We start from the raw sequence: 19,407 nt of genomic DNA, 5'->3' as shown, positions 1-19,407 counted from the left end.
AAGTTCTGGGAGCACTCAAGACTGGTGCAGGGCTGTGTAAAACTGAACCTCTGAAAAACAATATAACTTTTGAAACAGTTTGAGGAAAAAAAGCATTATGGGGAAGGTGTCATGTTTGACAAGGGAAAAACTGAAATAATTCTGCTATGAATTGTGACCTTTTTGCTGGGCTTGGTTACATTTTGTTGTAATTGGATTTTTTTAAATCATCATTCAGTTTGAAATTCTGGAGTATAAGTGCCTGAAAGTAATGAGCTAATGCCTTTAGACAGCTAAAACTTAAATCAGTGCAATAGCAGTTAGTCTTAATACACAAAAAATTAAAGGTGGTATTGCTTATGTTAATATCTTAATTTTGATGATAGTGTATTTTTAACTAAAGTAAAATTTAGGACTGAAAGTCCCCTGTAAATAATCTCTTCTCTCTCTGCAGATTATATGGAAGCAGACAATTTCTGTTTCACTTTGTTTGTTCTTCTGTATTGCAGCTGAAGCTGTTGTTTTATCCATTATAATTATAAGGAGCACAGAACGAATATTTCCAGACCTGCAAATGCCTTGATTGTGTGCATTAAGTCTGACAAGCCTGAGTTTACTTAAATTAGCTTGCTGGATGAGTTTTGGCATAATTTTTTTATTATTTAAGAATGCAGTTTTTAAATTACTTTCTGCACTTTAAACATACAGGGAAGAGGGAGTAAAGATGAGCATAGTCAAAAGAAGATAAGCTTCATAGATTGGAAAACTGTGGATTGCTGTTTTTTTTAAGCAAGAGTACATTGTACAAGAGCAGTGGTTTCTGTACAGAACTGCAGTGCTTTCAGATTCATATCTTAATTTATACCTAGCTGCTTTACTGAAAGGATGTTTACACTGGTCTGAGAGACATTTTGTTCTGTGTTCCTTAAACAATGGAGCTAACCGGGAAAATACAGTTTCTTATTAATAGAGAAAATTGGTTTGGGATATTCACTTGGCAGCCTTTCTCTGCTTCCTTCCTGTTGCCATAGAAATGCTGAAATATTAGCATATTTTCTTCTAAAATTCACACAGTGATTTGACAAAAGAACAGACTACAGATCCCACAGCCTTGAAGACACATACCAATAATCCACCAAAAAGGGGAGTGTCCTTGACTCGGAGCCACAGTGTGGGAGGTCCGCTGCAAAACATCGATCTCTCACAGAGACCATCTCATGGCATTTCAACTGTTAGTCTTCCAAATAGTTTGCAGGAAGCTGTGGTAAGTCTAGAATCTGCACATTGAGTTGAGAGAAAAATATTGAAGACAATGAACTTGATAATATTCTACTACTAGCATTCTTGTCCATTTGGGGAATAGGAGTGGCCAAGCATATTTTCACCTTCTTACAACTAAAAAAATCTTAATTCAGTTAATCTAAAATTGCTTTTCCAGTACTCTGTCAAATGAATAGTGCTACTTGTTTTGAAATGTTCTCTCTTACAGAATGAAGCTAGTCTTTGTCTTTCTAAATCTGGAAGTTCAATAGTAAAGCAGCTCCAACAGCTGACTAAACACAATAGTGCAACACGTTGCAAGAATGAAAGTTTGTTCTCTTTCTATGCATTTATTTACACTCCTCTATATTCTGTTAGGCTTATCTGTATATTCTGTTAGGGAGAAGCTGAGGCAGTATTGAGACTCTTACCTTTCTTGTGGAAAAAAATTGTTTCTCCTCTCTCAATACTTGTTATTTTCCACAGGCTTCCTTAACATGTGAAGTCATGATTCAGTTCCACAGCTGATACAATTACTGACATTTCTGTTCAATTTCCATTGCTGCAGGCTTGGTACTGGCTACCAGCTTAGATAGCTTGAAACTGCACAATCAGGAGCAAGTTATAACAAATTAGCATTTTTTTCTTGTTCACATAATAGAGAAAGCCCAGGTGATCAATCTTTAAAATTAAGAAATCCCCAGCAGTCAAAACTGCTGATGCCATTAAAGTTATTGTGTAGCTCCAGAGACTTCTTCCAAGTGTCAAAAGAAACTCTGCAATGAAGGTTTCCAGGGCAAGTAATCCTGAAAAGTATTTCTAGAATAAATATCTTCTTTGATTTAGTAAAAAAAACAAAAGCAAAAACAAACAAAAAACAAACAACACCCCAAAACAAATAAAGAAAACAAAAAAACCAAATTTTTTTTTTGCATGTTCTGTTTTAGGATCCTTTAATAAAACAACCTAACCCTGCCCCTGTATCTGTACCATATTTGAGCCCTTTGGTACTGCATAAGGAGCTTGAATCACTGTTGGAAAATGAGGGAGAGCAAGTGATTCATACATCCAAATTCATCAATCAACACCCAATAATCTTCTGGAACCTAGTCTGGTATTTCCAGCGGTTGGATCTGCCCAGCAATTTACCTGGACTCATTCTAACATCTGAACACTGCAATGAGGGAGTGCAGGTAAATGGCTTCCTTGTGTTAGATCAGCAGGTATTACAGTGAGTAAAGTTGGTTCAAAACAACTAGGTAAGTCCTGAATAGCTGAACAAAAGTTCTTGGGTTTTTTATAATACAAGAACATAAGTTTGTTTCCCACAAGGGTTCTTGAAGGGAGATGTGTGGGAACAGTATTCAAATTCTAGTCAAGATGGTCTCCTTTAAAAAGCCAGAGAGTAAGGTTCATTGAAGAATAGGAGACAAGATATGTCTGTGAAGAACTCAAAAATTGTAATATATCGCATACACAGAGAGTGAGCTACACACTTGAGTTTATAATCTTTAAAGTTACTGGAAATATTTTTTGTTCTCTTCCAAGAATAGGTTTTGCTATTCAAACTTCATTGAGTTTTATTACTACATGACTGGAACACAAGAATGTAGAAGAGATCTATCTTTTGAGTATTTTTCCTTTCTAATTTAAAGGAGTAGATTGAAACTGATACCATTTTTATGTGTAGGTACAAATTGAAATTAAATATGCATTTGTACTTAATGCATGCCAAAAAGAAGTATTTTCCCATCTACTCATACAAACTAGAACTTTAAAATTATTTTCCTCAATTTTCAAAAAAACACCCATCTAGTACTGAGAAAAATTTTCTAAGAAATGTAGTTGAAGACAATAGTAATGAAATCTAAAGCATACTGGGAAACCACAATGTATTAACAGGGAAAATAGCAAGACCGGATATAATATCATGTAATTATTATTTAAGTAAACACACTAAGTGGTAAGTTTTTCTTGGCTGGTAATTCTTATTGTATTAGTGATTCCAGAGGCACTTAATTTTATAAAAGAATTAGGTAAGTGTTGTTTTGACTACCATAATTTTTTAATGGAAATAAATAGTCCATATTTGTATACGTATGAAGATTCTTTCTGCTTTTTGGGAAGGCCAATATGTAGACATGCATACCAAAGTGCTCATCAGGTCAGAAAATACTGCAATGTGGTATGATTAGTAGTACAGATCAAGTACAGTGTCTGGTGCACAAAAGATATTTCCAGATATATACACATAAATATTTTCTTCAGATGCCTGTAGAAAATTAAATGGCCTTTATACATTAGGATAAACTAAAAAAAAATTAAATGTTGAAGTGTTTGTGACTGCTCTGATTGAGTGCAGTTTACTGTAGAAGATAACATCTGCTACTCTTTGTTAGATTCAAGTTAAATGAAGTTAACCTTCTTTGTTTGCAAAAACAATAGAAGAGCAAGATTTTTAAATAATGTAACACTGTACTGGTGTTTCTAAAACCTATTCCCTTTCTTCATGTGTTTTAGCTTCCTTTGACATCTCTTGCTCAAGATAGCAAGCTAGTATGCATCCATCTTCTATGGGACAATATCAACCTTCACCAAGAGCCAGGGGATCCCCTATATATATCTTGGAGAAATCTCAGTAAGTAAAACAAAAGCTACAGAAAACAGGAAGAAAAGACTATTGAAAGAAACTGTTGATTTATAGTGGCTGAGGTATACACAGCCCATCAATTTTTAATAATTTTTTCTATATGAAGCATCTGCAATCCCTTAGGTACCCTTAGGTACTTCATATAATCAAATTAGTTGTGAAAATAAGTTTGATATGCTCATTATATGTCATACGCTTACAGGATGAGAGGAATTGCTGATTGCTCTAGACATGGTGCTAAATAAACCTCACTTCATTTGAATGTTTCACTGCATAATCTGGTAATAGCTATGCAGGCACCTACTGAAGGTTGTCTTATAAAAAAGTATCTTTTACTTCTGTAAATGAATCACCAGTCTGTACGTTTGGCACCCCCTCTTGACTGTTAAAAATTAAGAACAAAGAAAACCTTGTCTAGCATAATAACGGGTAGACTGGCCATAAGAACTTAAGGATTTCCTTACTTCTGATCATCAAAAAAACTTCGTTGACCTAAACTTCTAAATCTATGTTTTAACTTCTAAAAACTATGTTAAAAACTATGTCGTGTGCTGATTTTGGTTCTAAGGAATTAAAAGGAGTTTGTTGATAAATGTCCTAAAAATAAAGAGACTGGTCAGAAAATTACAGTCAAGAGCACCAGAACAACATGTGTTATTTCCCTCAGGTACTACAAGCATCTGTCATAATAGATAAAAGCCAAATCATCTAGCCATGACTGAAGATTGATTGATTGATTGATTTACTTATGTATTTATTTGTGTTAACAAAGGAGCAAAGGGCCTGTTTTAGATATGGAATAGACAGGCCATATAGCAGTGTCAGAAAATATAAATTACATTTGTAAAGCATCATATATATCAATTTTATGAAAATATCACGTTGATGTGGTGAAGATCACTAGGCTTGGTCTGCAATTCATTTACACGCCATGTACTCACTGCCTAATCTGTAAACTTATTTCTTTGCCAGTACATGGATTTACTATTCTCTTATGAGTCACTGTCTTCCAGAAAATATTAGTTCAATGTTATTCTGAACATGGCATTTTAAATAACAAATGATGAAGGTAAATGTCTTGGTTATTTTCTTTCCTGTTTGATTCAACTTACATTATCTATTTCGATATGTATCCCAAAGTTATCAGTTAATCATAGGTGGCTTTTAAGAAGGGCTTTGCTAAGAAAAGTTTCTTTGCTAAAAAAAGTGATGCTTCTATTTTATTTCTTTCCCCTTGTATAACAATAAGCTTCTTGCAGTGAACCCAATTGCTAAGTACAGCAATAAAACTGAGCTAACCAAACATCAGGCAACATTTGATGCTGGGTACTCTTCAGTGCCATGTATTTCTCTGTCATGTGGGACCTCTTGCAGATGGATACTTGCTGCATCCTGTAACTTCGGGGTGATTGAGTAGAGGTTCTCTATGTGTATCTCACCTTTGGGAATACTTCTGCTTATTAAAGTGAAAAAAAATGTTTAGTGCTGTAATAGTCTGTACGGTTCCACTTCCCAGATTCTACCGAAAAGAAACCCTCTACACTGGCAGAAGATCAGCAGGCAACAAACACTTTGATAGAGAACATCAAACTAAGTATTCAACACAATGATGTTGTTAAGCCAATCAACCTCCTCCTACAGAAAGTTAAGCCAGATGTGAAACGACAGAGGTAAAGGCGTAACCTTTTCTTAGTTTTTCCCCACTAAAAATTAAATAAGATCAGACTGTATACATTTCATAGTGATAATTTCGTAAGGACCCCTGGGGAAAATTCAGTTTCATTTGTGTCCACCAAAGGCCATGTGTATTTTTTTATGCCCATGTTTACGAACAGATGTACTCTATATTCAGATGCATAACTTACCTAGATCAAATGGATGAATGTGGTCCTTTAATAAAAATAAACATTTTACAATGAGTAAGAAAAATGCAGGTATTAATTACACACATTTTGATATTGCTTCAGATGTAACAAATGTAAGGCATCCTGTTGTAATGTGTGGAATATTCTCCCTAGTTATATCTTCAGAAATTCTAGCAACCTGGAGTACTGGCTATACACTAAGTGGATGCAGCATGAGACACAGGGAGAGGGAGATGTGAAATAATTCTTGTATGGTACATTTTGTAACCAGCACTGCAGTTAAAGGAAGGCTTTGTGCAAGAGCATAGACTCTGAAGTAAATTACAGCAGATACAAGATGTGTTTGAAGTCTGTCATGCTGTCATCTTTGTTTCTGTGTTTTGTAGTTACTAAAAAGAAACTGATTTGTCTAGAAAAGCATCTTTATGACTTCCAAAGGGAAAAAATGTTATCTGATTATTTAATGATAACTATTTCTGAGACTGACTATGACATTCTGAAACAAAAAACAGAAGTATGGGTGATTTGAAAGAAACCCACACCCACACATTGCTTCTTGGTCAGGCAGGAATGAATTAATAATAAATTAAAAAGTGGTGGTTAATTTAATATTTCTTGTTTGTTAGGCATTTCTATGGTAGAGGCAATTTTCATAGAAAATGTGATTACTAGGATTTAACAATAGTATGGCTTTCTGCATCAAGTTAAAGTATTCAGGCATTAGAAAACCTTAGGCTAGTAATCATGTAGATTGGTCATTTTCTTCACCAGCAAAGTTAACAGAACAGTTGCAAAAACTACATAATGGAGGTCTTCAATACTGACTTTGTAAACAGGATAGTTGATGCTTTCATTAACTCACTCTTCAAAATATTCCCCTAGGAGTTTTTACAGGGAAATTCTTTTCCTGTCTCTGGTGTCTCTTGGAAGAGAAAACATTGACATTGGTAAGTAAAAAATACCGTGAAATGCATAGTCCCTGTGGATATATTACATGAAAGCTAATGTATAAAATTTGTTTGTAACACTCAATAGTGTTTTACTGAAAGCTGCTGTGCTGTCAGTCTTTAGGTGTTGCTTTTATGTAAATATAATTCAGATGGAATAATTAATTTAGACTTTGTTTGAAACCAGTAATGAGTAACTTTGAACAAAAAGTATTTGAAGAGCTTGAAGTTTTCCACATCCGAAAGCTTGTTTCCAGTCTTGTCCATCTTTCTCTGACCCACATATCAGACTAATGTTATCTAAACTTCTGATATCCCACCCTCTCCTCACTTCATTCATCCTGTCTTCTATTTTGTGTAGTACACAATCAAAGTGATTCTCTTATGGAATGTGATAGGGGAAATACATTGGGAACAGGCAGGTGGAACTGTGAAAGACCAATGGGCATCCACTGTGATGTGTTATGGTGCTGCACCATCTTATGGAGATGCTTTTTAGGTCCTCTGAGAAGGTGCATTTTGAAAAGAAAACCAGCTTCCAGTTAATGAAGATAATTTTGTTACTATATAAAAATCACCAAAAGCATTTTATAGGAATAGTAGTGCGCATTATACAGTGTTTCTTAAATAACCTCAACTGATTTTTCTATTACAGAGGTCTTTGATAGTGAATACAGACTTGCACTTAAAAAACTACCAAAGGAAGTTCTTGAAAAGATGCAGAGAATAGATATTCCACCAAGCAGCAGGGTTGAGTGTTGCAGGAAATGCTTTGGAGCACCTTTAATATAAAAAGGAAGACACACACCACACTTTGGAAAGCCAAAAGCAGAGGAGAACAAACCCGAGAGCATGGTGATATATACACTTTTGAGTCTCAAAAAGTTTTAACTGAGCAATTTGTCAAACCAGTTTTCTGAGCAGTAAGATATATATATTCTTCTCATTCATCTTATAGGCACATTGTAAAGTATGTCAAAATGTTTTAAAACTATGAGTTTGTTTCAGTGGTTGATCTGCTTTTCCCCATATATCTTCTTTGATTTCCTCAAAATTTTCCTCCACAATATCAATTATTCAAAAAGCTGATGACGAAACAGCAATCTATAGTTGGTGACTTTCTTAAGGGCCACCAATACTGGTTTCATTTAATGAAGTACTTTTCCAGTGCTCAGATTCTTCAATGCTTCTTTAAAATGACCTTTACCTAGAGAGGGATCCTTTTGTTAGTGTGTGGTGTGGTTGTATGAATGTGAATATGTGGATATGGTTGTGTGAATATTTGAAACCTTGAATTGGAAGCTGCAATACAGTTGCTTTCAAAAGATCACAGTACTTTAAATTGCTACCCTTCTCCTGACTCTTGTCCCAATGGGTATTTTGAATTGCCTTTGCTGACCTTTTAAAGTGTGTCTACAGCTGTGAGAAAACAGAGACTTAGGCTCAACGGTCCTGTATTCTCTATCTGATAAACTGTAAGATCCTGTAAAGGTACTGGCTGCTTTCTCCAAAGAAGGATAGGCTTCTACACAAAGCAGCTCAGAAATAGATGGCTTTCTAAAAATCATGTAAGAAGCTCAGATAGTATTAGAATACACACAAGAATTGTCAACAGATACTGCATGAAAAAAAAATATGCTTTATACTTCCTGCTTGTCTGCTTAAGAGGTATATTCCTCGAATTCTTTATCACCCTCTCTCTTGGTTTCATACGAGCCTGTGGGTTAATTATTTTGCACTGATAGTCCAGATTCAATATTTCAATTAAGATGTATTTATAAATGTGGTCTTCAAGGTGTATATTAGCAGAAATGAAGTGCTTATGTGTATGATCTGAAAAGATGTATCCATCTTTTGTATTGCTTCTAGATAAGACACTTCCTCACTTCACGTATTTAATTGACTACAGTAGTCATAGTCTTGGCAAGGAGAGCCTGGATACCAGACAACAGTTTAAGCGCTTCTGTTACTTGAAGAATATATTAAGATTTTATTCCAGGTTTTTGCTGAAAGTTAGTAGTGTGGCTTTTACAATGAAATAATTAGTAGAGAAAATACATATTTGTAGAATGTAAAAGGAGCATAGCTTAAAATATTAATTGCGTCTGGATATGAATGTATTTACTTGATACTACTTTAAAAAAATTTCATTCTTAAAAATTATGAGGGATGAAGATCTGTCTGGAACAATTTTTTACATGAAACAGTAAAACAATTTTTTCTTTTTCATGAGGTGAAAACAAGGGAGTTGCACTATTTATGACAAAATACATTTACATCATAGACTTATGCCTTGTATTTTGTCTAAAAGTGCTGATCCTAAGTTAATATGGGGATATTACCTGGACAGATTCTCTCCTGATAAAACTATTGTGCTTTCTTAGCAACTAAAAGCAAGAAAGTACACAATGATTTTTTTTTTTAAATTTATTCTTTATTCTTTGAGTTTATGCATAGTTGCTTGCTGATATCTGACCTACATCACAGTTGAAGAAGAGTGCTTGATTCTTCATCTTTTCCTCTCTTCTCCAGTTACATAATTGACATGGTTCCATCCTTCTAAATCCTTCTAAAATTAAAATTAAACTCTATCTAAAGCATTGGTCAAAACAGTTTAATATTTCTATGAATCAAAGGCAGCAAATTTTTCTCTATGACTCTATACCTTATTTTTCAACAGACAGCTACACAAAGACCATTTCTGAGTGTTGAATGGACAAACCATGTGATTATGTGATGCAGCTTGCAAGGAGTCAAATTTTAGTTACACTTAAATTCTCCCAGTTCATTAAATGGCAAGAAAAATCTGTCTTGTGAGTGCAGTGCTATTTTAGATATGTGACATCCAAATAGTTTTAAAATGTAACTAGTTTTCCTAAACACATAATTTTCATTTCCAAACAATTTTCTTATCTGTTGCTGAAAATACAGATTAATAAGGTAATAGTGTGGTAACGACAGCAAAGGAGATTGTGTCACAATCTAATGTTAATTGTTAAACCTTTCCCATGTATATACACTAAACAAACAAAAAAACCCCAACAAAAGTAAAGCCAGAAGAGAAAAGGACCAGTGCAGAATTGAACTTGCTTTGATTTGCTCTCGCATACTGGCATTTTTATACACTACAAAGTAACTGCTATTCATGGTGTTAGGCACCTGGATTTCAGAGTGGTAGAAGTCCTACATGTAGCTACTTGAAATCTTGAATCTACATATTGGAATTGATTATTTAATATAGAATAAAAAAGGAAGACCTTATCCTTTTTAATTTTTAATGCATAGGTTTTTGAGTAGCTAACTAATCAGTTGGGTTTTTAATGTAATCCATAGCTCAGATGAAAAGGGACATCTCTGTAAACAGTTTGTTTTCATCTCAGATGTTTTTTTGGGGACAAAAAGTAAAATCTGGCCAAAAATAACCAGGATAAAAATTCAAAAGTTTTTTGTGAGTGCATTGCGAAGACTTTTGTTCTTCTGAAAATTAGGCACTAAAGGCACACTTCTGCAATTTAGTTGACAGGATGAACTTCTTGGGCTACATGGGGATGACTTAGTTACATACAAATGCTTCTAACTTTTTTGACACACCTAGCTCCTAGGAAAGCATATTTATCTGAATCCATAATACATTACTGATCTGGGCAAAGTGTTGTGAAGGAGGGATGAGGATGAGCTAGATTTTGGTTCCCTTCTTCTGTCAATATAAACAGAAGGAGTAGCATTTTGCTCACTTGTGAAACTCTTGCCTCCACATACTCTTTCTAGTATCCCAACAGCCAGTGTTCAGGAGATGATTCTTCTGTGTCTATTTTGTAACTCCCTTGTACAACCTGAAGAAAACATTTGCAGATCAGGATTAACTTCAAAATATGCAATGGGTGCACAAAATGAGGGTGTAAAGCAGCCTGATAACAGAAGTGGATGCAAACAATGGATTTCAGGTACGCCCAAGAACTTAGAAAGATTGTATTGGAAGAACAATTATAAAAGAGAAGCTTCCTTGAATTGTTTCCCTAAGGATGTTGAACTGCAGTCAGTTGTGCTAAGATACTATCTTGCACCTTTCACCCAGCTATAAATCAGTTACGTATACAGCTTGTGTGCTCACGTGAGAAAAGCTGAGTTTTTTGTGGAATTGAAACAACAAATGAGGTCTTAAATGTTCAAAATCAGGATTCTTAAGTTACAAAGTTTTTCTTTAGTAATTATATTCTGGCACATCACCAAAACCTGACAACTTTGAAAACCTTTAGGGCTAGGAGACTGATGTGGCTCTAGTATTGGCACATCATTGGTACCAGCTTTTACATGTTACTAGAAGCATCTGTATGTTACTTATAATCATATCCTGTCTTCACATTTTATATAACTCAATTTTAGACAATACAATTATAATGGAAAATATTTTATTTACTCTATGTGTTTCAAACTAAATTAATTTTGCAAGTAACTTAGTCTTGTTCCTGGTGGAATTTCACATTGGTTAAGCTCAAGCTACATTGCACTTGTGAATGAGTAATATTCTATTATAACTGTGAATTAATGGCTTTTTGTATTGCTGCAGCTAAAAGAATATACCTTTCATTGAGTTTACTGCTTTCTTTGAATAACTGCAACATAGGGGATATTTTCAAAATGTATATTAAATTAGATCATAGAAATTTTATTTTTAAAACAAATTTTTAATGTAAGGAACTGAAGAATCCACTCAGTAGTTTTCTCTTTGTAAAACTCTTCGTTCAGCAATTATTTCAATGCAGATAACTCCTATTTTATTAACAGTAAGCAGGTAATCTTATTCACATAATTGTATATTTTCAACAAAAGGGTTCTTTTTTTCTTTAACTAATAAAAATCTTAAAATGCATTCTGTATATCCACTTTTCACTATGGATCTTTTTAAAAACAAACACCCTTTTAACTTGTAAGTGTTGAATGGCTGAATTGGACTCCAGTTATGTACTCTCCTGTGTTGTATATTGTGATGCATACATGAGAGGATCGGATAGCGTTTTAATTTGTTCTTTCAGTCCGCATCAACCAATGGTGCAAATAAAAGGGATTGTTTGCTGTTGTTTAGAAGCACATGAAACTCCTATTAGGAGCTTAAACTGTATTGTAACAAGGATGAAATTATGTAGTATGAATAAATTATGAATCTATTAAGTGAGCTGGGAAGCTTAATGCAATAAAATTTGCACTGGTTTAGAGACTGTTTTGAACTGTTGAAAAATGGCATCCATTTAGTGTTGCTTTGATTAACAATTGTTTCTCTGTAATATTTTTGTACATTTGACAAAAATTTGAGTTTAAAAGGGCACTCTATATCCTGAATTCTGTATAGATATTCTAGACTAAGAAACAATTTTTAATGTTGTTCCCAGAATAAAATAAATATGCATCCTATATAAAAATGTGTCATTGTTCAGCTTTTTTCATCACTGGAATTTATATGACTGACAGAACTTAATCTAAAGTGCAAATTCAGCATATAGTTGGGCAAGACTTTTGTTGTTTTGGGTAATTATTTCACAGTCCCTCAATGGCTTCTGAATGGTGAGAAAGAGCAGGGGCAGGGGGAGAGTGAAACAAAAAATGGGATTCACTTGTGGAAAGGTGGCTTCTAGAGAGGAGGCTCTGTGGCACCTTCAGCATGCACTGGGCATCAGTAGAGGTAAGAACAACTGAAAAACAGACTCAGTGACAGAATCTGTAAAGCTCTTGTTTGTAGGAAAAACAAGTCCCCTGGCTTCCTGAGAACAGCTGGTGCTCTCTGCAGCATATTTGTGGCCTTATGTGGGAGAACACTTCCCAGGAGTTTTAATTTCTTAAAGACTTCATAATGGAGGCACAGTGATGCTTTCACTTGATGCAACCTAGCTTGCAAAAACATTAGTGGACCTCTTGACTCATAACATAGTTGCAGGTTACATGTAGCTTCCAGGGGTTTTTGGTTTTTTTGGTTTGTTTGGTTTGGTTTTGTGGGTTGGTTGGGGTTTTTTTGTTTCTTTTTTTTACAGGGCAGGGGCAGGGAGGGATGTGAGTGAGGCTGAGATGAAATTTAAGTAGTAGAAATCGGCCAGTTCCTCAGGCCATCACTTTCACAACTGAGTATCTTTCAAACCCATTCATTAATATGACAGCAACAAGAATACCAGACCCTAAAGACCTTTCTTCATGATGACACTGATACATGTAGCACAGATTGATATATTTTTTAAAAGACTCATAATTAACTCCTAATTCCAGACCTATTTTTAGATGGGGAGCTGAGAAACAGTTAGTCCTAATCATGTGCAAGAATATTTTACTTGGATTAAGAGCCTAGACAGTTTTATTTCCCTTTTGCAGACTGCAAAACTCTCAGCATAGTGAATTTAGCAAGTGCTACTCTCCTACCTCCATTTTCCTTCCATTTTTGCAGCTGAGACTTTTGTGGACTAAAAAGGGACATTTAGTGACGCTCAGGTTAAACAGGGCCAGTGGATCTTCACTATTTAACTGCAGGCAATGAACATGATCTCCATTAAAAAATACATTGTAAAATGGTACCCTTTAAAAATTTAGCTAGCCAGCATTATTTAACTTGTACATAACCACACTTACTAGCCCTCTTAACCTTTCCTGATTAGTTAGTTGTCCTTCAAAAACAGTCTGTTAGGCCATGAAAGATGGCTTAAAGCTTTTTAACTGCTTTGGCAAAATCTCTTGGTCCAAAGTTCCACTGCCTGCAAGCACTTCATGGCAAATTCTGTCCTTGTCAGAGATGGGTATCCCATTATCCTAACACAAACCTCAAGTTCAAGAACTGCAGGTTTGCCTTCCATGCCCCTAATGTACTGCGAGCAGGTTTTGTCTTCTGCAACTTTTGATTTTTCAGTCCAGATTTTTCACCTGCTTTGAGCCAGGTGGGGCCCTAACTTCAAAGTCTTGCCACAAACATACAGGAAGAAAAAAAAGCTTCCCAACTTCTTAGATTGTGATGAAGCTTAATTCACTGGAAACAGAAGCACCTCTCTTAACATTAGTGGATTCAAATTACTATTTTAAGAACGAAGAATTTATTTAGTTGCAGACCATTTTAACATCCAACACACGTATTTTTAACTTGGGAGTCAAATTCCCATTACCCTCACCCAGTACATACTGAATACTTTTAGTCTACTGTAGTTTTAATCCTCAAATCAAATTTTCAAGTCACGCCTTTTAGAAGGTGCCTTCTCATGTTCAGTACCAATTTCAAGCTGTAACACTTACAGAATCACCGGCCCCTCAGGTTTGCCATAACCCATAAAGATCAAGAGCAATACCAGGGCTTCTTAACAGACTACCACTAAAGATTTTGATCAAGAGCATCATCCAGATGTTCCCACAACTCTGGCAGGCTTGTGGCCACTTCCCTGGGGAACCTGCTCCAAGTGAGCATCTGAACTGCATTTAATTCTACCAAGAATCAGCTGAAGGTTTGAAGTTCTACCAAATGTTACACTCCGGATCAAAAGTGACACAATCTCCTCTTAAGATAACTGCATCAACATCACAGTTTGTTGTTCCAGTCTTGTGTACATGATGCAGTTAGTCTGAACTCCTGTTTAAGAAATTGTCAGTAACAACATACACTACAAAGTCTCATACTGGAAGTTCACCAACAAAGGAGTTTATTGGTAATTAAATGTACAATGTCTTTTTAGTATCGTGTATGACATCTTTATTTCTGACTTGATTCAGACTTGGATGTAGAAGCTCTCAAAGAAGAAAGCCGGCGCCTCTTGGCAATCTGCTCCTGGCGTTTCTCCTTGGCTTCCTGAAAGGCATGGAGAAAGAAGATGTTAAGTGTCATCAAGCACTTCAAAACATTTACCAAGGAACAAACTAGGGAAAATAAAACTTGAAGAAATGGATTTTGTAAGTCAATAGAGCAAAGTAATCTCCCCTCTAACAAGTCAGAAGAATTCTGCAAGTAGCCAAACCAGCATACTGAGTTTGCACAGTATGCACTCAAAACTTTAGTTAAGAAACCAGAGGTGCATCTCTGTTTCTCTGCAAGTCATGAAATTCAGGAAGTGTACTACTGTGCTAAATATTCCAGCTGTACTGCTTACAGTACTGCTTCATCAGTCACTGCAGTTTTAGGAGCAAGAGCAAACTTATCCTAACAAATACCTTCTTGCCAACTTATGCTCCATCAAAATCAACAGCTTAATACCATTTCTCCACACAATCACTCAAATGCCTGGGCATCTTGAAGTTAAATCGGAATTAATTTGAACTAAAACAGCTACAGAACAAAATATCCTTGGAGGCTGTAACTTTATTTCCTTCAAAAAAAGCTCTCAAATTAGTGGGCCTGGTTAATTTCTATTGCTCTATGACTGGCAGAAACAGAAAGCAGTATTCAGAAGACACCAACTGACCAGCTATGTTATATTCACATTTGGGCACTTACACACAAAATGACCAGGTACAGAGCAGCTGTAGAAGTACAGTCCAGCTTACCAAATCCCTTGATTCTGGGAAATGAGCTATATTCCATACAGCTGAGCTAAAATGGCAAACATACCTTCATCCTCTTGGCCAACAGCTTCGCGTACTCTGCAGCTTCCTCCTTGTTCTTCTGAGTGCGCTGCTTCTTGAGGGCAATACGCCTGCGCTTATGCTGCAGCACTCTAGGAGTCACCAGTCGCTGGATCTTGGGAGCCTTTGTTCTGGGTTTCTTGCCTAGAAGTCATTACAGATCAGCACAAGCAGCAGAGCACCTTCCAAAGAGGCCAGAGGCTTCATCTAGCCAACTCTAGAGCAAGTTTGACTTAGTGTACTACATATTACAGCAACTACAGAGTTCAAAAATCTTCACAGATTTACAGGAAAAACAATTGATTATCACCAGAGGAAGCACTGACAATAGACTGTCTTAATCTCATGATCTGTTATTAGAAATGAAGTGTGAATTCCTAGCTTCTTAGCAGGTCTGTCTCTTGTAATTCCCCCTAGACCTAGATTTTTTAGCAATAAAGGAACTCATTACATAGCTATTCCACATATAGTATATGTACTATTATATAGCTGAAGTTCATTATATCCAGAACAAGCTATTGTTTCCAACATTAAAAAGCCATCTTTAATTTTACTTATGTTTGACAGTTTATCCCAAAAAACAAATCTATAGTCCACAATGAGCAAACAAAACACACTACACATACTTGTAAAATAAAATTTTACTAAGCAATCCTGCTAAGACTTTAGCAGTCATGTACCAGTCTTATATCCAGTAGGATCATAATCTTTAATGGAGAGTATTATTTCCTATGATGTGCTTCAGAGTACCCAAATCTTATATTCTTTCCCCCACCAATAAAAAGCAAAAAAATCTTACACTGCAAGAGGTAGTAAGCAAAGCAGTGCCCTGACAATAAAATCTAATTTCAGACTGCCTGCCATAAGCATGGGAGAAAGAATCTTAGCACCTTCTCTCTACACTGCCTTTTCCCCCACACCATAAAAGTTTTAACATTCCACGTTATATTTAACTTTATTAGCAACTACTTGGTGGAATATTCTTAGAAATACTAGTAAAAATTTCTCCAGATTTGATCATAGTTTTAAGAAACTGTGACAAAACATGGCAGAGAGGGGTGAAGGAAATGAGGCAACCAAGAAAGTGTACTTTTTTCCTATAAGCTACAGCTGACAAAGCTTAAATGTAGTTAGGGTCCCAGAGGCACTATTAACTGTGCTTTATACAGTGCAGTAGGCTGGACACCTCGGCAGTAATTAACAGAAACCCAGAGCTGTACTATTTGAGTTCTTACCCTCTTTGTTGAGAGGCTTCCTCACAACATACTGGCGAACATCATCTTCCTTAGAGAGGTTGAACAGCTTGCGGATCCTGCTGGCTCTCTTGGGACCAAGACGACGGGGCACAGTGGTGTCAGTCAGCCCAGGAATGTCCTTTTCACCTTTGGGAATGTAAGTTTAAATGTGCCAATTACTACACTACTGAGCACCAGGTGCAGCAGCAAAACACTAAGTTTAAAATACTCAAGATTTCAAGGTAATGCTTGGTAATGTCTGGGGTTTATCTGTCAATAGCATCACCCCTGGCTGCTTTGACATGATCAGACTGCTGGCAGCAACAAGACACATTTTAGTGACCATTTTTAGTATTACAAGAGTGCAACGCTCAGAGGGACTCTTAAGACATTCACACTCAAACTCTTACCCTTTTTCACTATGACCAAGTTCAGGACACTCAAGTTGGCATCAACGATGCAGCCGCGGACAGACTTGCGCTTTCTCTCGCCGGTTCTCCGGGGGCGGTAGCAGGAATGGCCCTTGCTGAGCAGAAGGCGGACACGTCCGTGCGTCAGGACACCCTGCTTCATGGGGAAGCCTTGCTTGTCGTTGCCACCGCTTATCCGGACAACATATCCCTACAAAAACACAAACACTCCCGAGTCACTCATGTCTTTATTAGCTCAAGAAGTAGCAGACACCTCAGCACACTGCAGGTGCATGATGCAGCATAAGTCACTGTAAACAACTTTTACCAACACCTGTGGAACACTTCAGAAATTTTACTCAAGAAATGTAAAAAATACCTCCGTATACCAGAATTTACGTTTGGTGTCATTGACATCCCCTTTGAAGTTTTGCTGGAAAGTACAAAAATCTTTTACCATTATTGTCTACCTTTCCTGAAATTAAAAATGTAACTATCTTACAGTTATCTTAACAAAGCGGAAATCTGCACAGAAACAGAACACAGGAGTACCTAGACTACTGATAAACAGATAAAAAGGAAAAGCATAGGTTTGATCACATTCCTTCTGAAGATGGCAGCAGAAAAGACTGTACTCCTCAAATTCAGCTGCACTGTCTACATTAACACTTACTATTCCAAGCTCATCCACCAGGCCCAACATGTTTTTTCCTGTACATTAGCAGCAGTTTAAACAGAGTCAATTTTGAACGAAACAGCAGTTTTATACTGCAGATTGAACTTGTCCTGAATACCAAGAGACAGCACTCAAATGAAGAGCAATAAGCTACTGTGAAGGGGAGCAAGAAACTCTAAACACAAGGCTTTAAAAACCAAAAACCCCCCACTCAGGCACCCGAAGAAGCCACCCTTAGTCCAATACATATATACCAGGAGAATCTTTTAACTTGACTGCAAATCATACAAGCACTACAGTGCATACTGGAGAAATTCTGTGTTTTAAGCTTCTCAAATACAATTCTTAATTTCTGCACTACTTACCTTCCACTCCTCACCAAGAGAATCAGCCAGCACCTCCGTGGCCATTCTTTTTTCATAAAATGTCCTGAGCTTACGCTCATCATCTACTTCAATGAGCTTTTGGCAGCCAGTAGCCGGGAAAGAGATGTTGAGCTAAAAGCGAAAGAAAACAAAAAAAACAAAAAAAAATCTGGTTGAAACTTCTGAGGAATGCTTCAACAAAAAAGTCAGAATTTACCTGATAATTTGAGCTTGGCATTTCAAAGCTGGAATCCCCCAGCTGCTTACACAAATGCTCACCAGAAAAACCTGTCACCACCACACTCGGAAAGCCAAGGCAGGACTACGTTTGGCCACACTGGGCTGTACAACTCACTGAGTCGCAGAGAAAACTGACTTTATCGCTGTCAGAGGTCGGCCACAGAACGCGAACAGCAGAAACCTGTGCTCTCCTCCTCCTCCAAACCCCTCTCAGCACAGGCCGCATTAGACACACACGCAAGGGAACAGCACTGCTGGGGGAGACCACTTGTGCTTCCCGGGGACGCTGCAGAGCTGAAGGGGCGCCTGCTGCCACTGCCTCGGGAGCAGCGCACACGGCCCCTCTCTACCGGCCCTGCAGTGACTCCGCAGGCCTCTCTCCCGCGCAAGTGCTTCCAAGCCTGGCGGCTGCTCCGCAAACCCCGCGGCAGCACAGCCGCGACCGAGGGAGCGCGGCCCGCCAGCAATCCACTCCCATCCGCCCCGCCGCTGCGCTCCAGCCCCGCCGCGACGGACCACCGGCCACCAAGAGCGGCTCTGCGAGCAGCGCCGGGGCCATTTACGGCGGGGGAGCCCCAGCCCCCTACCCGAGCGCGGCCCCGGCCCGGCGCGGCCCTACCTTCATCCTGCCCACGTCTCGACGCCGCGGGAAAAGGCCGCACTTCCGCCCGCACTTCTTACATACGCCCAGAAGCTCTCGCGAGACCAGTGCCACACGCGCCCCGCGTGACCGCGACTGCCCAATGGCGAGCGACGCTATTACGCAGGGGGCGTGGCTTCGCTGCGTGCCAGGCCCCGGCCCGCCCGCGCTCCCGGCTTCGGGCAATTGGCTCCTGCCGGGGCAGGCCCGGGCCCGTCACTGGTTGCTTGAGGTGCCGCTCGCCAGGGAGAAACTGTTCCTTAGGAACGGCCCGTGGAGCAGCACGCAGGCGCTCCGGGGCTGAGAGCGCTCGCACCTGTAAAAAGAAGCGCCATCAACACGCGACACAGCGGCTTTCAGGGGAAGGCGAGTTGTTAGTGCGGCATGAGCGGCCCCCGCCGGGACGCGCTTCCCTGTTCCCTGCTGGCGCCGTGTCCAGCACTTCCTGCGCACGGGAGCAGGGGCGTGCGGGGAGCCGCTCTCCATCACGCGGCTGGAACACGCTGCGTCCTGTGTCCACTTCCTCCGCAGCACGAGAGACAAGGAGCTACTGTGGAGAGCCA

General features: G+C 38.1%; 2 protein-coding genes across 4 annotated transcripts in view; one reads left to right on the top strand and one right to left on the bottom strand.

The window, feature by feature from the left end:
- DENND4C (DENN domain containing 4C) overlaps window positions 1-11,772 on the top strand; it is a 71,439-nt gene extending 59,667 nt beyond the window's left edge. For all 3 annotated transcript variants that reach the window (XM_056513479.1, XM_056513477.1, XM_056513478.1), the window contains 6 exons: window positions 1,054-1,243; window positions 2,187-2,432; window positions 3,760-3,877; window positions 5,406-5,559; window positions 6,637-6,701; window positions 7,357-11,772. In XM_056513479.1, coding sequence (XP_056369454.1) covers window positions 1,054-1,243; window positions 2,187-2,432; window positions 3,760-3,877; window positions 5,406-5,559; window positions 6,637-6,701; window positions 7,357-7,493 — 910 coding nt within the window. In that variant the 3' untranslated portion in view covers window positions 7,494-11,772. The remainder of the gene's footprint in view (window positions 1-1,053; window positions 1,244-2,186; window positions 2,433-3,759; window positions 3,878-5,405; window positions 5,560-6,636; window positions 6,702-7,356) is intronic.
- Window positions 11,773-14,336: 2,564 nt separating this feature from the next.
- On the bottom strand, window positions 14,337-19,362 carry RPS6 (ribosomal protein S6). Its single transcript, XM_056513275.1, has 6 exons — window positions 18,824-19,362; window positions 17,965-18,096; window positions 16,924-17,134; window positions 16,514-16,660; window positions 15,265-15,422; window positions 14,337-14,508 (listed from the first exon to the last, which is right to left on the bottom strand). The coding sequence occupies exons 1-6, from the start codon at window positions 18,827-18,829 to the stop codon at window positions 14,413-14,415; spliced, it is 750 nt and encodes a 249-aa protein (XP_056369250.1). The 5' UTR covers window positions 18,830-19,362; the 3' UTR covers window positions 14,337-14,412.
- Window positions 19,363-19,407: the final 45 nt, after the last annotated feature.

Source organism: Oenanthe melanoleuca, chromosome Z, assembly GCF_029582105.1.
Source record: "Oenanthe melanoleuca isolate GR-GAL-2019-014 chromosome Z, OMel1.0, whole genome shotgun sequence".
In the NCBI taxonomy this organism is placed as follows: Eukaryota; Metazoa; Chordata; class Aves; order Passeriformes; family Muscicapidae; genus Oenanthe; species Oenanthe melanoleuca.
Note: the sequence above shows the minus strand (reverse complement) of the source record. Positions and strands in the feature narration are given on the sequence as shown.